At 45.9% G+C, this 20,588-nt stretch overlaps 1 protein-coding gene across 2 annotated transcripts in view; it reads right to left on the minus strand.

Annotated features, from left to right (window-relative positions):
* MTHFD1L (methylenetetrahydrofolate dehydrogenase (NADP+ dependent) 1 like) overlaps window positions 1-14,688 on the minus strand; it is a 180,927-nt gene extending 166,239 nt beyond the window's left edge. Inside the window, exons 1-6 of one of the 2 annotated variants that reach the window (XM_036072982.2) lie at window positions 14,141-14,688; window positions 7,011-7,095; window positions 5,825-5,875; window positions 5,681-5,734; window positions 2,475-2,599; window positions 856-956 (exon numbers count right to left, since the gene is read on the minus strand). In XM_036072982.2, coding sequence (XP_035928875.2) covers window positions 856-956; window positions 2,475-2,599; window positions 5,681-5,734; window positions 5,825-5,875; window positions 7,011-7,095; window positions 14,141-14,364 — 640 coding nt within the window. In that variant the 5' untranslated portion in view covers window positions 14,365-14,688. The remainder of the gene's footprint in view (window positions 1-855; window positions 957-2,474; window positions 2,600-5,680; window positions 5,735-5,824; window positions 5,876-7,010; window positions 7,096-14,140) is intronic. The other variant, XM_078054574.1, reaches the window with a different exon arrangement.
* Window positions 14,689-20,588: the final 5,900 nt, after the last annotated feature.

Below are 20,588 nucleotides of genomic sequence, written 5' to 3' on the forward strand. Positions count from 1 at the left end.
ACAGAGAGAGACAGCTAGAGAGGGAACACAAGCAGGGGGAGTGGGAGAGGGAGAAGTAGGTTCCCGGCTGAGCAGGGAGCCCGATGCGGGGCTCGATCCCAGATACTCTGGTTTCTCTTCAGATCGCATAAATCTTTCATCTTTTACCAGTTTCTTTTTAAAACTATAATACAGTTAATCTTGTTAGAAAAATCTGTCATAGTCATTTGTATCTCCCAGATGATGAGAAAAAGAGCCGACTTTGAATATCATTTGTTTCTATGTTGAGTATCACTTGTATTATCTATGTTTCAGTTAGAATCTTCTGGAAAGAAATCCTTATTTAAAAATCACGTTAAGGGGCGCCTGGGTGGAGGGCGCCTGGGTGGCTCAGTCGGTTAAGCAACTGCCTTCGGCTCAGGTCATGATCCCAGGGTCCTGGGATTGAGCCCTATGTTTGGCTCCCTGCTTGGCAGAGAGCCTGCTTCTCCCTCTACCTCTGCCTGCTGCTCTGCCTACTTGTGCTCTCTATCTCTGTTAAATAAATAAATAAATAAATCTTTAAAAAAAAAAAAAGGGGGGGGCGCCTGGGTGGCTCAGTCGTTAAGTGTCTGCCTTCGGCTCAGGTCACTGTCCCAGGGTCCTGGGATTGAGCCCCACAGCAGGCTCCCTGCTCAGCGGGAAGCCTGCTTCTCCCTCTCCCACTCCCCCTGCTTGTGTTCCCTCTCTTGCTGTGTCTCTGTCAAATAAATAAATAAAATCTTTAAATAAATAAGTAAATAAGTAAATAAATAAATAAAATAAAATAAATAAAAATAAATCAAGTTAAGTCCCAAAAAAGGGAAAATTGGAGCATTTCTGAAGGAGCAATCATACCTGACTTTTCAAGAAGTTCAATCACAGCTCTGGCCACAGGTGAGATGTAACATTCATGGGCATCTCCACGGACCAGCCTCCCCAGGTTTATGTCTGTTACTCTGAATTTGAAAAAAAGGAAAGTTGTAAGTCAAAACTTGGTCAAAACTCACTCATCTATAACTCACACGTATTAATCCCAAATAATATCCCCATCAATGTTGGACAGATAGGCTATATTAAATCATCAAATATAAATTAAGGAGTGGGCAGGAATGAAGACCACTAGTTTCTTAGAGCAGTCCCTTGGGAAACTCTGCAGTGGCCCCTGTGGGTTGGGACAACCTTGGGAATTCTGGTTCTGCCCGGATAGCAGGACCAGAGCATAAGGCCATGCAAGGCCTCGCTGTTACACCACTGTCATGTAGCCAAACTCACTTTCCTTGAGGGCATTTATATCTCAATCAGTATCAAAATCCAGGACCAATCCTAGAAATCTGGGGTGACCTAGCAAGACGTGGGATTCACAAGTCTGATCCCCATTTAACATCAGTACTTCCCTCCATGGTCACTCAGAAATAAAATCCGAGTGACCATGTACTTTGAATGGCTTCTGTGCTCTTCCTCATTCAAATCCAGGACCGAATGGTCCGTAACTATCTAGCTGAAACCGACGGTCTCAATACAAGTTAGTAACAAAATGGAGACACAGAAAAGTTTTCACAAAAGATTTGAAATTACACTTTGATACCTTCAGGTTCTGGATGTTTTCTCATTGATTAGGGCTTCTTCTCCTCTCTAGTTAGTCTAGTACTGGATCAGAGGTTTTCATGACAACATCTCAACCTGTGTTTGGGTCTATCCTCGGTCTGAGGGCCCACAGAGGCTAGAGTAACGGAAGGAGCCTGGGTGTGTCCGCCAGGCGGCAGCCTTCCAATCCAGCCCCCATGAGACACACTGGATTGGGAGTCTAATTTTTCAATTTGCTTATAACCTTGTAACGCTAAATACCTGATGTTCTTTTTGGTCGCAGTACAAAACATTTCCTATTTCCATGTAGGAAAATGAGGTTTTTACTCTCCATCAAATCGCCCACATGAATGGGCAGTACCCCTTGTCCCGTGAAGCAGATGTCTCGCCAGATGTGAATCAAAGACACAGTATTAGCACACCACATATTTATAGTTCTTCCCCTCTAATTTCAAATAAAACCTTGTGTTATGAATAAAAGTGCTTGTTTCGCTTTTCTCAACTGGCCTGGCACTAAGGAAGCATGTGGGACTGCTGGTGACTCAGGACTCTGGGGTGTTTCTTTGGTCTGGCAGAATTTTCAAGGAAAACCTTATTTAGAAGAGGAAGGCTGGTCAAGGACTCCATAAGTCAGGCAGGAGGTTACGAAGTGACAATGTGAAGGACGTTACTTCCAGAAAGGCACCCAAGCTAAGGGCAAGTACCCATTCCAAAATATGTAACTTTCTTATACGGAATTTAAAAAGCCCTCAAATTCCTGAACTAGTTAAAGGATTTCTTCCACTCTTAATTATGGACACAGCTGAAACAGTGGAACTAAAAGGAAAAAAAGTCACAGTAGAAAACTCATTTAGCAATGAGACTTGATTTTTTCTTTTATATTTTCTCACCCATCCACATCTTTTTCTGGTTTCAAGGCATTGAGGACTTTGTTGCTAAATGAGTTCTCGGAGATCTGAAGGGCAAGGCCATGTACTCTGGTGTCTTCGTTAATCTTCAAGATTTCATCTATAATCTACAGAGAAAAAAAAAACAACCCTAAAATCAGTATTACAAAAATAAGACCCAACAGAAGAAGCTTTACATTAAAAAAAATAGATTCATAAAAATGCGTCATTTCTTTTTCACTCCTTGTTGAAGACTTGCTGTAAAGCAGAATGAAGAAAGTCTATTTTCTCTTTTCATCATGTTTATAAAAGCTTTCAAAAGCAGCGCAGAATTTTAGTGACTTCTTAATCTTTCTTATTGTGCTACTCCCTGCCACAACAGAACCAAACCAAACCAAACCAAACGTTGAGTTAGGCAAAAGATAATTCCACGATTATATTTGAGTGAAACACACTGCCAGCCTTCAGGGAGACCAGGAGGCACGAATCTCAAGAGTTCCAAACTGGCCCAGACAAGCCTGTGTTTCAAATGCAACGTGTTCAACAAAACCTTCCCAACTGTCAACCCCAAGAAGCCATCACTCAAGTCCTCATGTTCCCTGGATCTGAATGGACCCAGAAAGCATTTCCAAAGGCTTGTGATTGATAAATTTGAAGCACAGATATCTCCTTTTTATAGGAAACACTAAAATAATTCACTATTTCTGAAAAAGACCAAAGTACAGCTTGGGAAGGTAATGTAAAAATGTAAAAGCTAATGAATGGCTAGGTGTGTCTTTCAATAAGAAATGCTCTATCTCTCTATCTCTATTTTATGCCAGGAGATAACATATGGATTCATTTCACTTCACAATATTGTTCGTTCATAAGTAAAAGAGATACCAGCCCACGGATATGGGTCTCACTGTGAGAAGTGTTGCGTTACCACCTCTGTTTCACTGTCCAGCAAAAATCACTGTGGTATTTCCACCCGGTAAGAGAGGAAAACGCTATTTGATACACAAAAACCAGGAAGAAAACTTTGTTTCATTTATTCACCATGCTTTCATTCATTCAACAGATATTGCATGTTTTGAGTACCTATTCTATGCCAGTTCTAAGACAGGAAATACAGTTGTGAATAAAGTGCCTGCCCCCCGAGAGTTTATATTCCAGTGGGGAAGACATGAGGGAAAACGAAAAATAATAATGGTATAATCTCTGGAAATGGTAAATGATGGTAAAGAAAACTAAAGCAGATTAAGCAAGGTAAAGGGCTAATGGAGTAATGGCGGGTTGGGGGTGGTCGGAGGGAGTGACATCGAACGAGAGCCCAGAATGAAGTGAGGGGTCTGTGGTTACCCGTACCTAGGATGTGGCAGACGCAACAATGAAATCTTAATTAATAAATTAAGATCCTTACTCTTTTCCAACATAATAATAACACCACAATACAAATTTACATTTACTAGAATGTCAGAGAAAAATAGGGAATAGATGACTCCGTCAAAAAATAAGTCAGGGAATAGAAAAGGTGAAGGGCTAGCAATACCAGGGGCAAACAACCCAAATGCAGACAATGGGTGTCCTTCTGCAAAGGGGCAACAAATGTCTCTGCATTTGTTAATGCTGGTACGTCAGGGGTCAATATCTGTAATATATTATAAAGACAAGTGTGGCAGAAACGATTTGCCCAGATACAGTTTCCCTTCTTCTTCAGCAATAGACTCTTGGTTTTTAGGCGCTGTAATAAATGTTAGATCATTTGATGATTTCCACCTGGTGGAAAGACTATTATTTCCCAGGCTTCCTGGCCAAGCAATGAGGTTCAGGCCACTGGCATGGAAGCATAACTAAAGCATAACTGTGACTTTCAGGAAACTGCTCCTGAAGGGAAGAGACTGGGGGCCTGTCTTTTGTCGTTGTCCTTCCTTTTTCTTGCTGGTGACAAGAAGTTGTTGAACTGAGCCCCATGATCTGGGAAAACAAGGAAGGCTAAAAAAGCCCCCCCACCCTCTGTGTACTGCAAAGAACCAAGTACAGGCCCTAAAAATGCCCATTCACTGTCTCATAAATGATGAGGTGAGCTACTTGCCTCCATCTGAACAAAATGCTGAAAACGTTAAGTTTCCTTCCTTCCCCTAGGTTGCTAAACTTTGACCCACCCTTCACTTGGTTAGCAGACAATCCCTTCTGAGAAGAGTCTGGCCTCAGGGTAAAACATCTTCTGACCTGCTATCCCATCAAGGTCCTCTCTCATCCCACTTTCTCACACTGGGTTCTTTCTGGCCTTCTCTACCCCTCCCTGTAAAAGAAAAACCCTTTGGCCTACCTCTCAGAGGATTACAGATCTTATGGTCAGAGTATACTCCCTATTGCAATATCCTTTTCAATTATGTCTCTCCTTACTAAGTCTGGATTTATCTGACACTGGCTAGAATGTGGATGTGATCTGCAGAGTTGAATCCGCCATTTGGATACGAGATAGTCCAACAGACGATAGAGCAGCAAGATCGAAGGAGCCTAAGTTTCTGGTGATCCTGTGATGCCACAATACCAGCCTGCTTCTAAACTTTACTTATGTACGAGAAAAATAAACTTCCGTGTTATTTCATATTCTGTTACTTGACGTTTTCCATCATGGACAGTCCAATCAAATCTTCACTGCCACAGCCCGTCTGAAGAAAGGCTAGTCACAGAAGGGCCAAATGCTAGCATGGCCCGTGGTCCAATTTCCTCACCACTACTTATGGGGGTGGCTGCTTCTCCCAGCCTTGAGATGACACTTGCAAAGGCTATTACTCCCAGAACATTTGCCTGGAAAGGACGCTGAAGATCATCTCATCCTATTCCTTTATTTTCTTAATAAGGCAACTGTGACACAAGGAAGCCAAAGGAATGGCCAAGGACCAACAACCCGTCATGACAGGGCGAAACCAGAACTAGTCCTCCAGACCCCGACAGCCAGACAATTTCCACTAGACACTGCTGCGGCAGCCAAAAAACACAACCCTGGTCACCAAGTCTAACTCAAGTCTTCAACAGAAACATGTATTAAGGGACAAACAGATCAAGGAGCATTTATACCAGAGGGAAAAGTGAACTCTTCCCTCTAAGAATTCAGCCACAAAGACAAGACTGATCTTTTCGAATGACAACTAAGAGATGCTAACAGGTATATTATGTCTAAAGAGGAAAGCACCCTCTGTTCAAGTGCCCGTGGTCGTTACCTCGGCTTCACTGCTATCCGGAGGAAGGCAAATGTGAGTGATGTTCAGACCAGCCTGCAAAAGGAACACAAAGTTGTTCTGTCACTGTGAGAGAATGTAGCGTCAAAAAATTAAGATGAATTTGTAGAATTCAACAATCCTCACCTCCTCTGCCAAATTCTGGTTTATTTCCTGCATCAAGTTATCATCACCTGCCTTAGGAGATGGGAGTAAGAAGGAGAATGTAACACCAACAAAAATATCTTCACAAAGCACAAAACGTAATACAGAGACTAATTTTGTGGTTATAAATTATCCAACTTATTAGAAAGAGAAGGAAATGCAGAATCTTATTGCTCACAGAAGGAGACTAATAGCTGGTATTTATTGACATATCAATTCTCAGCTTTCAAATTATGTTACTTTTAAAAAGTAATAGCCCTCCTAAGGCTCATGTAGCCACCCAGCCAGCCCCCTTTCTAAAGGGTATTTGGACACCACAGACAGGACTTTAGATGACTTGTCCGTAGCCGGAAACCCATCAGCAAGCAGAATCCCAGGAGGTCCAGGCTCAGATCATCACTTTTCTTTCAACCTTCTGGCTTGCCTAGCTTTGTAGGGGATGTGGAGACAGACCCCAAGAATGCAAGTGACTTGAGCATAGCTCCACAGTCTTGAAAATCACAGCGCCGATGGCATTCCAGGCTGCTATTCTGACACATTACATGCGTGCCAAAATGAGGTGGCGGCCCACCTGCTGTGCTGTGTGAGCTTCCAGGCTTGGCTCACCTCCTGACTGCCCTGCACCTGTTACCCCATAGGGGTGCCAAGAAGGAGGGCAAACAGCACCAACTACAGTTGGGAACGAAGGGGCCGCAGTCAAGAGATGTACATGAAATGCCAAGTCCTTCTGACATGTATTGACGTGTGGCCCTTCAGGCTTATGGCAGGCTTTACCACGTTTCGTAGTAAGATCATCAAGCCTCCTTCTTCCACAGAAACAAAGGGGGAACTTTTCCCCTTATCACGTTCAAGTCACATCTGATAAGCATCTCTGAGCACATATGGACACAATAATGTCCTACGTAACACAACTGATGTGGGTGCCTACCTCCTAACCTCTCAAAGCAACTCACAAAAGACCCATTCAAGCAGGGAGGTAACTAACCAGTGACCTGGTAGAAGCAAAATGACCAAAGGAAGAGGGACATGACCATATTTTCATGTCTGCCCTCTCCTCCCTGTTAAGACCACTTTTGTGACAAGAAATGCCCTGGTCTTCTGCGGACAATTCTCTTCTACATTGAAAGGCATCCTAAAAGAGTAGCACTGAACCATGGTCTCAGCTTACCTGAATAATAGCAAGCACCGGCTTAAAGGTAGGGTTTTTTTCTTGCAATAAATTCAGAACCTCTTTTGAATTCTGAATGACTTCTCTGCATTGAGAAAGAAAACCAACACACAGTCATGTCTTTGTTAATGACTAGAAAGGACTGATCCAACACATTTTCCTAGAAAGTTCGTTCCTGTAAGTGAAAATAGTTAGACGACATAAGGATGCGCTCGCTCCAAGCGTGGGAAGTGCGGCGAGGAGGGGCAGGATAACCATCTTGAAGTACAACACAGAGTAAACTGTGACCGTGTGATTTTAAAAATAAGCAGAGGCGTGCAAACTAGATGTTAACAATTATTTTCCAGGGGTGAATTCTCTTGTATTTTCCAAGTTGACTGTAATAAAACCGTTGCGTTTCTTTTTAAATAATCCCCTTCCTCCACCCACATCCATCCCTAGGGGGCCCCATGGGGACTGCAAACATTGGTGGGGGGAGGGTAGCAGAGACTGGGGAGGGGGCTTGCTGTCAGATAAACGGGTGGGTCACGGATAAATCCTAGGTCCCAGAATTCAAAGGAATGTGAAGGGAGAGGGTGGGGAAGAAAACAGAGGGGAAGGGAGGGGGAGGTTGGAGGAAGGGTTGCGGGGGAGGGATAGGAAAAGGGAAGTGGGGGAAGAGAAGGGTGGATGGGAACGGAAATACTAGGGCTGCATTAGAATTTGATACTCTCCCCAGGCCTCTTACGGAGAGAGCCTGTCAGTCCTCCTCGGGGTGCCCCGCCACCCAAGTCTGCATTTGGACTTCCTAAAAGTCCCAGCAGGTGCCATCACCACCTTAGTACCACTGGTGGGAGGAGGACAAGGGGTGCCAGCCCAGGCAGGGCAGACCTAGGTGATGTGGTACAAGTCACGTGCTCCTTCTGCAGTCTTCTGGGATGAGCGATTGCAGACTCCTTCACCCCCATCACTGTGACGTGGTCCTCACCTGCATACGAAGTTGGCTTTTCTTCTCTCATGATAATAGACAAAAGGTTCAGCCAAGGCAGCACCCAGGCCCTGTGTTAAGACCGTCTTTAAGTTTTGTTTTCTATCTGATAGGGTCTTACGTGCACCGAACAGCTTCCAAAAACTACAAGGTGAAGTTCCAGCCAGATAGCATCAGCAGTACATGGCTGAGGGCACAAGGGCATTGCTCAGTTTCGCCCAGTTTTCAAAGAAGCTGCTGAGCACACTGGAGGAAGCTGCTCTTCAGTAGGTAGATGAAAAGAGAGGGGTGCTCAGGAGGCAGAAAGGCTTTAAAACTCAACCAGGATGAGCCTTCCCACCTGACACTGGGCTACCCGAGGCAGAATAGGGAGGCATGCAACTGTACGTGGCCTGTGAAGATTTTCGTCTGTTTTGTTTCTAAACAGTTGGCTGAAGCAACTTAATTCTCCGAGAAAAAACTGTATTATTGTGTTGAATAACTGAGACTATGTGAAAGTTTACAAATTGCCTTATAAATGAGCACTAAAATCTCCTGTCCAATAATGTGTGGCTGAGGGCCACATGCTACGCTGTTTCCCTGCCTTTCATGACTGTTAATTTGGGCCGAGTGGGTCCTTACTTCTGCCTGGTTCCGGAAGTCACTGGAGCGTAGGACCCAAGTGGTTTTTGGCAATGTGCATGAGGATCACCTGGGCAGCTTGGTAAGAAGCAAGGTTTCTGTGTCTCACCCCAGAAAGTCAGATTCGACAGGGCTGGGTGAGGCCCAGGAACGTGCATTTTCAACAAGGGAGCCAGGTGGCTCTTAGGCTTGGGTAGAGGGGAAACAGCCATGCACCAGGACGTGGGCCTCCAACGGACCTGCATGATCAGTTTACTGAATCTCTAACCAACTCCAGTAGCCTCATCCGTGAAACAGGTGTCCAATGGCTACCCTAGGACACTAAAAAATACTCATTTGACAGCAACAGTTTCCCCAAAAAACTGTTCATAGCCTTGACCACCACCCTCAATAGCGTGAAGGGACCAAACACTTCTATAAAAGCACAAACCTGTCACCAACAAAGCAAATAAAGCTGGCTAGTTCTCCCCACCTCTTGTAAGTGTGATGTTTCATTCTTTGGGGTTATTCATGATTCCTACAGTGACAAGTAAAGTAAGCACGAAAGCAGTCACCAGGCTTAACAGATCTAAAAAGTAGCATAAATGTTTCTAATCAGAGATTTTCTCACTCCTGGGAGAAAAGCTGCCTTGTCAATTTCCAGCTAGAAGGAATGTGTGACTCTCCAGCCAGGCTGCCATGTGTCATTACTGAAGAAGATTGTAAGAATTTATAATGTAACTAGTAGATTAAAGTATCTACTACTGGAAAAGACTTCAATTACCTCCATTTTGACCTTTAACTTTTTTTTTTAAGATTTTATTTATTTATTTGACAGAGAGAGAGACAGCGAGAGAGGACAAGCAGGGGGAGTGGGAGAGGGAGAAGCAGGCTTCCTGAGGAGCAGGGAGCCCGATGCGGGGCCCGATCCCAGGACCCCAGGATCATGACCTGAGCCGAAGGCAGACGCTTAACGACTGAGCCACCCAGGTGCCTCTGACCTTTAACTTTCTAATTGATGAAATTCTTCCTTCCAGCTTATCTCTTAACTCAGGCAAAAGACTTGGAAGGCAAAGCATCCCTAGATGGGGGGGAACACAAACCACCCCCTCAAGCAATAAGGACTGCCCTGAGCCAGCAAGACCCCACCGGTGATTGACCCCAAGACAATGACCCGACCTTGACCGCCCACCTGCCTGTACCCACCAACCTGAGTCCCACATTTTCCTTATATAAACCTAGAAGTATTTGCAGCACTTGGGAGACAGTCTTTGAGATATTAGTCCACTATCTTCCCGGTGTTGGCCTCACTGAAATAAATTTCCTTCTTGTCTCACCCCTTGTCTCTCTGCCTTTGGATTTGGTCAGCGGTGAGTAGCTGAACCTGCTGGTCTGGGACCTTCAGAGGCAGGTGCTCTCGCATGCCGGCGCCCAAGTTACGCTAGCACTCACTCTACAACATGTTGGTCTCCCCTTGGCTGGGAAATAATGTGTCCACCAGGCATAAGGCTGCTGGAATAATGACCTCACTTCTCAGTCTCCCTTGCAGCTAGCTGTGGCCACACCAGAGGCTCAGAGGCAGCCGCTGACAAGGTTATTTAAAACTACCAATTTAAGGACATCCCTGAATGCAGAGCCCCTTTATTGATTTCAAAGGCAAAAGAGGTACCAGTGCACACATAGGGTTAAAATTTCCAAAACAGTGTCTTCTAAGGACAGCCATCAGTATTTGGAGAAATAGCCCAGGCTGAAAGCACCGCAGAGCAGTTTAATAAACCTACAGCACTGGTAATTTCGTGGATACATTCAATATAATAGTAACAGTAGTATGGACACAACTGAGGATGGTTTGGATGACTGGGTACTTCCTATGAACACTTCCACTCATTTTCCTCTTTAAGAGAATTCGGAGCGTGAGCTGCACATGGCATCGGCTAGAGAGCACATTTCCCGGTTCACCTGTGACTGGATGGGCTCATGACATTAATTGCTGGCCAACAAGGTTGTGAGCACTGGCCAGACGGAGGCGAGGAACGTGCGGCTAAGAGAAAGATCCACCAGCACCCTGGCCCCCTTTCCCTCGTGCTGGCTGGGAGGCAGGTGCTGGAGCAGTAAGCAGGCATCATAGGGTCATCATCCTACCTTCCCTGTCTGCCTCCCTCTGGAGGCTAAGGTCCACAACACTTGGCGGTATCTTGATTAAAGCAGCTTAGCCTGCTTCCTACTCATGCATAGTGCTGATCTGGGAGCTCGAATCTTATTTGCTGTGTTTCACCCAATTTCAGATACAGAATGAAAGACATGCCACTGTTTTACAAACCCCTAAGAAAGAAAAACAAGCTGGCAGTTAAACTATGGCACAATCTTTTCTTCACAGATGGTGTATTCTGTAAGTATTAAAAGAATTTTTAAGACTGATTTAGACATAGATATTTTGTTTGCCATAAACCACTCGTATGAGCATAAAAAGTAAAACTACCAAACTGAAACATTCCTAAAACTTCTTCACATTCAGGATATGACTCTTCTGAGTGACTTAAAAAAAAAAAAGTATTTAATCTGTATACTCAGCGTGGGGGCTCGAACTCATGACCCTAAGATCAAGAGACGTGCGTTCCTTGGACTGAGCCAGCCAGGCACCCCAAGTGACTTTTTTGATTCAAGAGTCCTTGACGGCAGTTTCTTTTTTTCCCCCATTCAATATCACCCTCTATGCCATCAAAGGTGTTAGTGATGTGGCATTTTTTGAAAAACCGTATCACTTTTGTCCCTGGGGTTTTCCTTAAATTCCTGACACCCATTCTGCAAGTTTTCTTGTTAGAGCTTTCTCGATTCTACCAGGTATCACTGGGCAGTTGTCAGAAAAAACCAGAAATCATTTCATTTCCTAAAATAGCCCTTCCATGACTTGTTGATGGAAATACTGGGGATTAATGGAGAAATTAGAGGTCACTATGCTTTTGAGGGAGCTTATTCGTTCACTTTTCTGGTATATTTCATGAAATTAAAAAAAAAAACAAAACCTAACATACACAGATTTGTGGATATCTCTCCTAGGTGACTCCTAGCTAGGCCCACCTCCCTATTTCCTCCAGTCCTCGGGGAATCTCTTGGAGGAAAGTTTTGTTAGATGATGCACATAAGTCAATTAAGTTACAACAGTATGCATGGCCAGGTTCCCACAGGTACAGGCAATGACAAATAGGCGATGACTGTCACGTGACCAACAGCAATTGTCAGACAATCGATTAAAGACTAGTTTTGGGGATATTAAAAAATATGCCTTTTAGGATCAGCAGAGTATAGTGATGTCCACAACAACTTTTGAAACTGGTGATAATGGTTCCCATTTTGTATATGAACAGAGATCAAACAGCTTGCCCCAATTCTCACACCTAGGAAGTACTGGAGTCATATTGCAAAGCAAAGCACCTATTCCTTAACCATAATCCCATGAAGCAGTAATTCATTGTACAACACTTTCTCTTCTTAGTTTAGAACAGAAGGGCCAGCAAACTTTGACACACCAGGTTAAAAACAGCTTTTGCACTTTTAAATGGTTAGAAAAATCAAAATAATAACATTTTGTAGCATGTGAATATCATGTGCAATTCAAATGTCAGTATCCATAAATAAAATTGGCTTTTGTCATGAAAAAAATTATGAAAATGTTTTTTTCCTCACATAAAAGTGCCTACATAAATAGCTTCTATTTTGCCTACTGCCCTGCAAAACCTAAACTATTTACTATCTAGTCCTTGGCAGAATTGCTAACCCTTGGCTTAGAATGCTCTAAAATAAATAAATAAATAAATAAATAGCCAATATTTGTGGAGGTCTTGCTATGACAGTTCCTAGGTTATGCATTTTGTACGTGTTCTCTCACGCGTTCCTTTCCAGAACCCTGTGAGGTAGACTACCACTCCCCCACGGGAGTGCCGAAATTGAGACTGCCGCCCAGGGCCAGCAGGATCCTGACCCAGGTCCCCAAATGACCACTCTGTTCATCTCTAAGTCAGGCAATGAAAAGAACATTCATGAATACAATCTACAAATGAACCCAAATCTTGAGCGATGCATTCCCCATCATGTCCCAAGTGGCCACCCTACACATGGCACTCTTCCCAGGAGGAAGCATCTAGCAGTGAACAAGAGACAAGGCCGTGGCCCCACAGAGCTTTCATTCCAGGGAGGTTGGGGGAGACCGACAATAAATGAAGAAGAAAGTGTCAGGTAGCCGTAAGAGCTACCCAGAAAATAAGAGGGGGATGGGGTGGTGATTTCTGCCTCCCATACTGTCTTCAAACCCTGACCCACTAAGGGGAGCTCAGCTGTACCCTGGTGAAATTCTAATGACCCGAAGAGAGGCCTTAAGTACTCCTACATTCCGAAAGAAGACAAGATAGTTTAAGCAGAAGGCTCCTTAGAGTCATCGGCTACACCACAAAGGGCTTTGGGAACGGAGGAGGGAAAGGCAATTACTTTCACAAGGAGGGACAGAAGGAAAAAGGAAGAGGATGTGAATGGATGGAGAACAGCCTACTCAGTGACATGGCAACCTGCAACAGGAATCCTCCTTGGGGGTGGAGAGGCAGGTAAGGGCTTTCCCGGCACCTCCAGGTTTGTCCTGAGTGCCTCGCTCCACAGGTTTCGTTCCCCAGTGAACCCACTTCTCCAGGAAGGGCCATTCAAGGCTCTTCCTGCCCTCTCTCCCACTGAGGAACAAGGAGGGGGTGCGGGTGGGGGGAGGAGGGGCACAAGTGGCGTCTCCGGTGGGGGGCAGGGAAAGGCTGGGCCCAGACCTCCCGCAGTTCATCTCTGTATCGGGCGAGAACTTTCTATACGCAGCTGCGCTGGGGACTCCTGGCCCACCCGTGCAGCGATGGGGGGCACGAGTGGGCCCGACTCCTCCGCCGCATTCTGCCTGTTGTCAGGTGGGCCCGGCTCCACGTTAACGCGCCCAGAAAATGATTATGTAACTCAAGAAAGCACGCTTCCCCACCCGCAGGAGGCTGCGGCGCTGCCGGCCGCGGAGGACCGCGCAGGTAGGCGCGGGCGCGCGGCCAAGGCCGCCTCTCCCGGGCCCGGGGCCGCATCACGTCCCCCGCCCGGCCCCGCCCGGCCCCGCCCCGGGCGCCCCTCCTCCTCCGCGCTCCCGCCCTCCGCCGCGCCGCCCCTTCCCCGCCCCGCCGCGCTCGGCGCCGTTGCATCAGAGCCGGCCGGGGTGGCGCACGTGGAGCGGGGCGCGCGGGCCAGGGGCGCGGCACCCGCAGGGGATGCCCATGCCCGCGCCCGCGCGATCCCGTCCCGCGCCGGCCCGGGCGCCCCCGTCCCCCGCCCCGCACAAACTCCCGCCCTGCGATGCCCACGCTCCCCGCGTCAGCCGCCGGGCGCCCGTAACAAGTTAGCACCAAGCACTCCGAGCCGGAGCCCGGCGAAACACCCGCGGGGGGGTGGGGGGGCCGGGACCTCACCGAGACCTGAGCGCCCCGGACGCCCCACCTCCTGCGTCCCCGGCCGCCGCCACCCGGCACCGGAGCGGCGGCGAGCGCCGGACACTCACCTGACGATCGAGTCCCGCGCCGGGGGCGCCTGGCTGCCCTGGCCGCGGCTGCTTCCGACTTGGGAGTCCCGCAGCCGCCGCTGCCCGAGCAGGCCCTCCCCGCCGCCACAGCCGCCGCCGCCGCCGCTGCTGGCGCGCCAGGGCGCTCGGAGGCGGAGCGGCGGGCCCGGGGGCTGCTGCGGACAGCGGAGCCCGCGCAGGAAGAGCGGCAGGCGCGCGCTCATGGCGCCGGGGCGCAGGCGGGACCCGCGAGGCGGCGAGAGCGAGGGGCGGCGGGCCCTTCGTCCAGGCGGGGATGTGGCTGCGGAGCACAGAGAGGCGGCGGCGTCAGGCTCCTCCGGAGGGTGGCGGGGCGGGCGCCGGGCAGGGAACCGGCTGGCGGGTAACGGGCCGGTGTGGCAGGAAGGACCAGCACCTTCCTCCTCAGCCGGAGCGGGGCCCCTAGGGGGCACTGCACCTAGAGGCCGTGACGTGGAGAGGGCGGGGGCCTGCGGGACGCGGGGCTGCTCCTAGTGGCCTGGCCCTCGGAGGCAGGCTTTCGGGCACTCCGTCGCTGCTGGAAATCTGACTAGGATAAAAATCGGAGGAGGGTGGGGCGTCAGGGCGGCCTCTGGTCCAGCCCAGAGAGAGAGGACATCCTCCCTCTGCCCACGATGCTGACAAAACCCTGCCCCAGGTGGGAGTTTGCTTCCCGGAAGGCCACTTGGCCGTACCCCAGGCTTAGATACCCGGGCTTGGATTTGTTTAGGCTGGAGGTGGTCTAGCAGTGAAGGATGTGTGGGTCTTGGAGTTCAGAGGCTGACTTGTAGCCTTGGGCGAGTTAATCTTCTGTGAACCTCAGCTGCCTGCACAGTTAAAACGAGATTATCGATACTTTGTTTATAATCTTATCAGGATTATAATTCCCAAGTAAAGCGGGAATATAACTAGTGCAAACTCCAAACACGGGTTTTCCAGTAGCTAAACACTGTACAAAGTACTGGAGTGCCATTTCATTTAATCCTAACCAATGTATAGATCTTTCTGGAGTCATGATGAGGTTACCTTCTGATAAAGCGATCCTAAAATTGAAACTATGTAAATTGAAAATGCATCGAATACTCCTAACCTACTGAACATCATAGGTTAGCCTAGCCTACCCTAAAAGTGCTCAGAACACTTACTGTAGCCTATAGTTGGGCAAAATCATCTAACACAGAGCTTGTTTTATAATAAAGTGTTGAGGGGCGCCTGGGTGGCTCAACTGGTTGGGCGATTGCCTTCGGCTCAGGTCATGATCCTGGAGTCACTGGATCGAGTCCTGCATCGGGCTCCGTGCTTGGCAGGGAGTCTGCTTCTCCCTCTGAGCCTCCCCCCTCTCATGTGCTCTCTCTCTCAAATAAATAAATAAAATCTTTAAAATAATAATAATAAAGTGTTGAGTATCTCATGTAATTTATTGAATGTTGCGCTGAAAGTGGAAGAAAGAGTGGTTATATGGGTACAGATTGGTTGTCAGTATATGGGTTGTTTACCCCTGTGACCACGTGGCTGACTGGGAGCCTCCTCTGGCTACAAAACTGCCCAGAATGAGGAGAGCATACTGCTGTGTATTGATAGCCCATGAAAAGAAAAAATCTGGTTGCAGTTCCATATCTACTGAATGCTTATTGCTTTCACACCATCATGAAGTGGAAAAATCGTAAGTTGAACAGTCATAAGTCAGAGACTGTCTGTAATGTGTTGAATATTGTCCTGACTTTCAACCTGGGGGAAATGGGTCCAGAGAGGTCAGTTGTATGGAGGTTTGCCTGAGTCAAATGATCATGTTCTTAATCCCTTTTTTTTTTTTTTAAATCCCCTTTATTTATTTATTTGAGAGAGAGAGAGAACGAGCAGGGGGGAGACAGAGAAGTAGATTCCTGCTGAGCAGGGAGCCCCATTCGGGGCTTGATCCCGGGACTCCAGGATCATGACCTGAGCTGAAGGCAGACAACCAACCAACTGAGCCACCTAGGCGCCCCTGGTCATGTTCTTAATCTTATACTATTGCCTGCAGTTTTCATTATAGGGTGATGGCCTCATTTGACACAATTTGACTTTGTAGGGTAGAGGAATACTTAACATTGCCACAACCCTGTGAGGCGGGTATTACTACCATTTTATATTGGAGGAAACAAAATCACAGAAGTTATGCCTTGCACAAGCATATGAATATTGGAAAGGAGACTTGAGTGATTCATTCACCTGCTGCCAGTGATGATCTTGGGCAAATCATAAACCCTTTGGAGGCCTGTCTCATTATAAATTGGTGGCCATTCATTTAGCAGACATTCATTGGACACTAGTGAACATGCACAACTGGTCACCAAGATGAAAATCACCCAGTCCATAGGGAGTATATGGGAGATATCTGCATCTTCCTCTTAATTTTGCTGTGAATCTAAAACTACTCTAAAAAATAAAGTCTTAAAAAAAATTACCCAGTCTCTGTTCTCAGGAAGTTCCAATGGTAGCTCCGCCACAATAGTGACAATTAGCTACTCCACCTAATGAGTGCTGACAATAGTGATATTTAAAATCACAGTGGAGACCATATATTGTATGATCCTAATTACAGGAAATGCCCAGAATAGGCAAATCTGTAGAGACAGAAAATACATTAGTGGTTGCTTAGAGCTAGGAGTAGGGGGAATGGGGAGGTGATAGCTAATGGGTACAGTTGGTGAAAATGTTCTAAAATTAATGGTGGTGATGGTTGCACAAATTCATTAATATTCTGAAATCATTGAATTGTACACTTTAAAAAAAAAAAAGATTTTTTAGGGGTGCCTGGGTGGCCCAGTCAGTTAAGAATCTGTCTTTGGCTCAGGTCATGATCCCAGGGTCCTGGGATCCAGTCCCACACCAGGGAGCCTACTTCTCCCTCTCCCTCTGCCCCTCCCCCACCCCCGCTTGTGCTCTCTCTCCCTCTGTGTCAAATAAATAAATAAAATCTTTAACCCCCAAAATTATTTATTTATTTGAGAAATAGAGCAGAGCGTGCAAGAGAGAATATGAGTGGGGAGAGAGGGGCAAAGGGAGAGGGAGAAGCAGGCTCCCTGCTAAGCCGGGAGCCTGATGCAGGGCTCGATCCCAGGACCCTGGGATCATGACCTGATGCGAAGACAGATGCTTAACTGACTGAGCCACCCAGGAGCCCCTGAATTGTACACTTTAAATGGGTGAATTGTATGATATGTGAATTCTATGTCAATAAAGCTGTCCCCCCCCCAAAAAAAAAAAGGCTTGTGAGATAAGGTGTTGGGAGTGCTGGGGTTTAACTGTTCTGGAGGAGAACTGGAGACAACAAAGGATCTGATGCTTGAGCTGAGTGGTCTTTAAAAATATATATACTATTGGGCGCCTGGGTGGCTCAGTTGGTTAAGCTAAGCGACTGCCTTTGGCTCAGGTCATGATCCCAGAGTCCCGGGATTGAGTCCCGCATCAGGCTCCCTGCTCGGCAGGGAGTCTGCTTCTCCCTCTGACCCTACCCCCTCTTGTGCTCTCTCTTTCTCAAATAAATAAAAATAAAAATTTTTAAAATATATATATATAAATATACTATTTATTTATAATCTACAGAGGAGCATAAAGTAAAAAATAAAATCACTCATAACACTATCACTGAAACATAACAATAATTTCGATCTTATTTGAAATTATTTTATAAAATTGCAACCATACTATATATACATATATGTATGTGTATGTGTGTGTGTGTATATATATATATATATGTCTCTTCTTCACTTACTATATATCTGATTTAATGATGTTAGAAAGGAGAACATTTGAAAAAATGGTTATATATTATAACCTATTTTGTGGGTAGACCATAATTTATTTTACCTCTCCCTGTTGCTGGTTGTATTGTTTCCAGTTTTCGAGGTGACAGTGCTGCTGCGAATATCCTTTCATTCATTTGTCAGTAGCTCTGTAATGAGATCCTTCTGTGTGCTAGGGAAGAATGGGAAGAAGGTTGACAGGAAGGGGGTGGAGGGTGGGGGGTGTCACTGACCTCTCAGTCATCCTTTGCTGAAGCAGTTCTCAGAAAACTCAGAACTAGTAGTTGTTAAACTGAGAAAGAAATAGTACAGTACAGAGAAGTGGACAATAACATAACATCTTCATATTAAAGGGCAACCCTCCTGATCATCCTGAATTGCAAGGAAATTACAGCAGTTTTAGGAATTCCATGGCTCCGCATGGCACAGTAATTTCCAAAGAAGACTTCTCAACATTTAATTAAATAATCTGTATGGGTGAAAATTTGAATAGAAAAGATTAAATTAAAAAGGTCACACCTAAGCCAAACTAATGAGGAACCACAAAACTAACTTGTTATTGGAAATCCCGGATATTGAAATCACTTAGACTCTATGTATGTGCAGCAAAGCCATTTTGGATAAGGCACTTTGGAGACTGTTCTCAGTCATCAGGAGAAGCATATGGCGATCCATACCTCTGAGGTGATACTCTGTATCTTTAAAGTAGATGATATGTTCAAGTGTCATAATGGCCCGTACCTAGACACATTGTTTTTTTTTAACTGAACTAATATATTTTTTAAAGATTTTATTTATTTATTCATTTGACAGAGAGAGAGAGAGAGAGAGTACAAGCAGGGGGAGTAGCAGAGGGAGAGGGAGAAGCAGGCTCTCTGCTGAGCGGGGAGCCTGATGCTGGGCTTGATCCCAGGATCCCAGGATCCCAGAATCCCAGGATCGTGACCTGAGCCGAAGGCAGATGTTTAACTGACTGAGCCACCCAGATGCCCCGAATTGAACTAATATTCTACTTTCTAATCTTAAATAATTTTAGGTGAAAATGAGTTGCTACTTTTAACATTGAGGTAATAAAACACTTTTTGAATCAGAGAACCATGAGTTGTAATAAATGCTATTAAAGGAGTTAGATCTCCCACTTTGCTTTGACTGTGAAATAGTGAAACAAAACAAGGGGGGGGATATTATGTATATGACATTTAGGACCATTTAATAGCACATGATTTCTTTATAATAGTTGCTGCTTAATTAAGCTCTATTAGGGGCACCTGGGTGGCTCAGTCAGTTAAGCATCGGGCTTCTTGCTCAGCAGGGGGCCTGCTTCTCCATCTCTCTCTGCCTGTCGCTCCGTCTGCTTGTGCTCTCTTTCTCTGTCAAAAAAAAAAAAAAAAAAACATCTATTATGATTGTGACCTTAATATGTAATTTTAAAAAATTTCTTTAAAAGGCCTGGGACGACAAATGTCTGTGCTGATCGAGCCAGTTAAACTATTTGCGTTGACTTCTTTGAATCCTGATGTGTATGATATGCAGGCCTTGTCTTCTGTTCACTTTCACTTCCTCATGAGCCTGATCCTGAAGTCAACACAGCCTGAGCCCAAGGTGCTCACATTCCTGAAGAAAGGGATTTGGGTTCTTGCATGCTCATAATGCACACTTGCGTGACCAAAGAATAGGAGAGAAAGATTTATGAAAATAAATTTAGGATCCTTCATCCCAGGTTTGTTTCATAGGGATCATTATCTCATTTTGACAGATACATCGGAATCCATTTACCCAAAACTCAAATATATATTAGTCTGCTTAGCAAAAGTCAAGCACGCTCAAAGGAAGGGACTCCATTATGTTGAAGCCTTTAAAAATTCACTCACTAATGTTCTTCCCCTAGTGGATGGAGATCATTTTGGTGCACTTTGAGATGACGTTTGGATATAAGTCAAAGAAATTTCATTTTCAGCATAAGGAATATGCACTTGAAATTAAAATAATTTTTATACATGAGAGTGCATTTGCTCTATACCAGTTTCTATGCTAGGCACATAATTAAGGAGTCAACTGTGAACTGGTCTCACTGAATTTATCGTGCACAACTATCCACTAGAACACAGGCATGTGAATGGAAAGTTACAAGTATGATAGTTCAAAGTCTTTTAAGAGTACCACAAAGAGGCACCTTCCGGGGCACCTGGGTGGCTCAGTCGGTTAAGCGTCTGCATTCGGCTCAGGTCATGATCCTGGAGTCCCAGGATTAAGCCCCACATCGGGCTCCCTGCTCAGTGGGGAGTCTGCTTCTCCCTCTCCCTCTGCTGCTCTCCCTGCTAATGCTCTCTCTCTCTCTCTCTCACATAAATAAAATCTTAAAAAAAAAGAAAGAGGCATCTTCCTAGACCTGGAGAGTCATAAAAAGCTTCCTGAAGGAGATGATGCCGGAAGGCAATACTTAAAGATGACTTAGGAGTCGAGCTAAGAGGACGATGCTGGAAACAAGCATTCAGAGAAGGAACTGCGTGAGCCACAGTCGGGAGTGAGAGAGAGTGCTGACTCCACCTCCGGAAAGGTGTTGGACTGTAGGAAAAGGAACAGCCTCCCCCTAAGACAGCCTTAGGAGGAACAGCATCCTGAAGGAAGAGCTAAATTTTAGT

Source organism: Halichoerus grypus, chromosome 9, assembly GCF_964656455.1.
Source record: "Halichoerus grypus chromosome 9, mHalGry1.hap1.1, whole genome shotgun sequence".
In the NCBI taxonomy this organism is placed as follows: Eukaryota; Metazoa; Chordata; class Mammalia; order Carnivora; family Phocidae; genus Halichoerus; species Halichoerus grypus.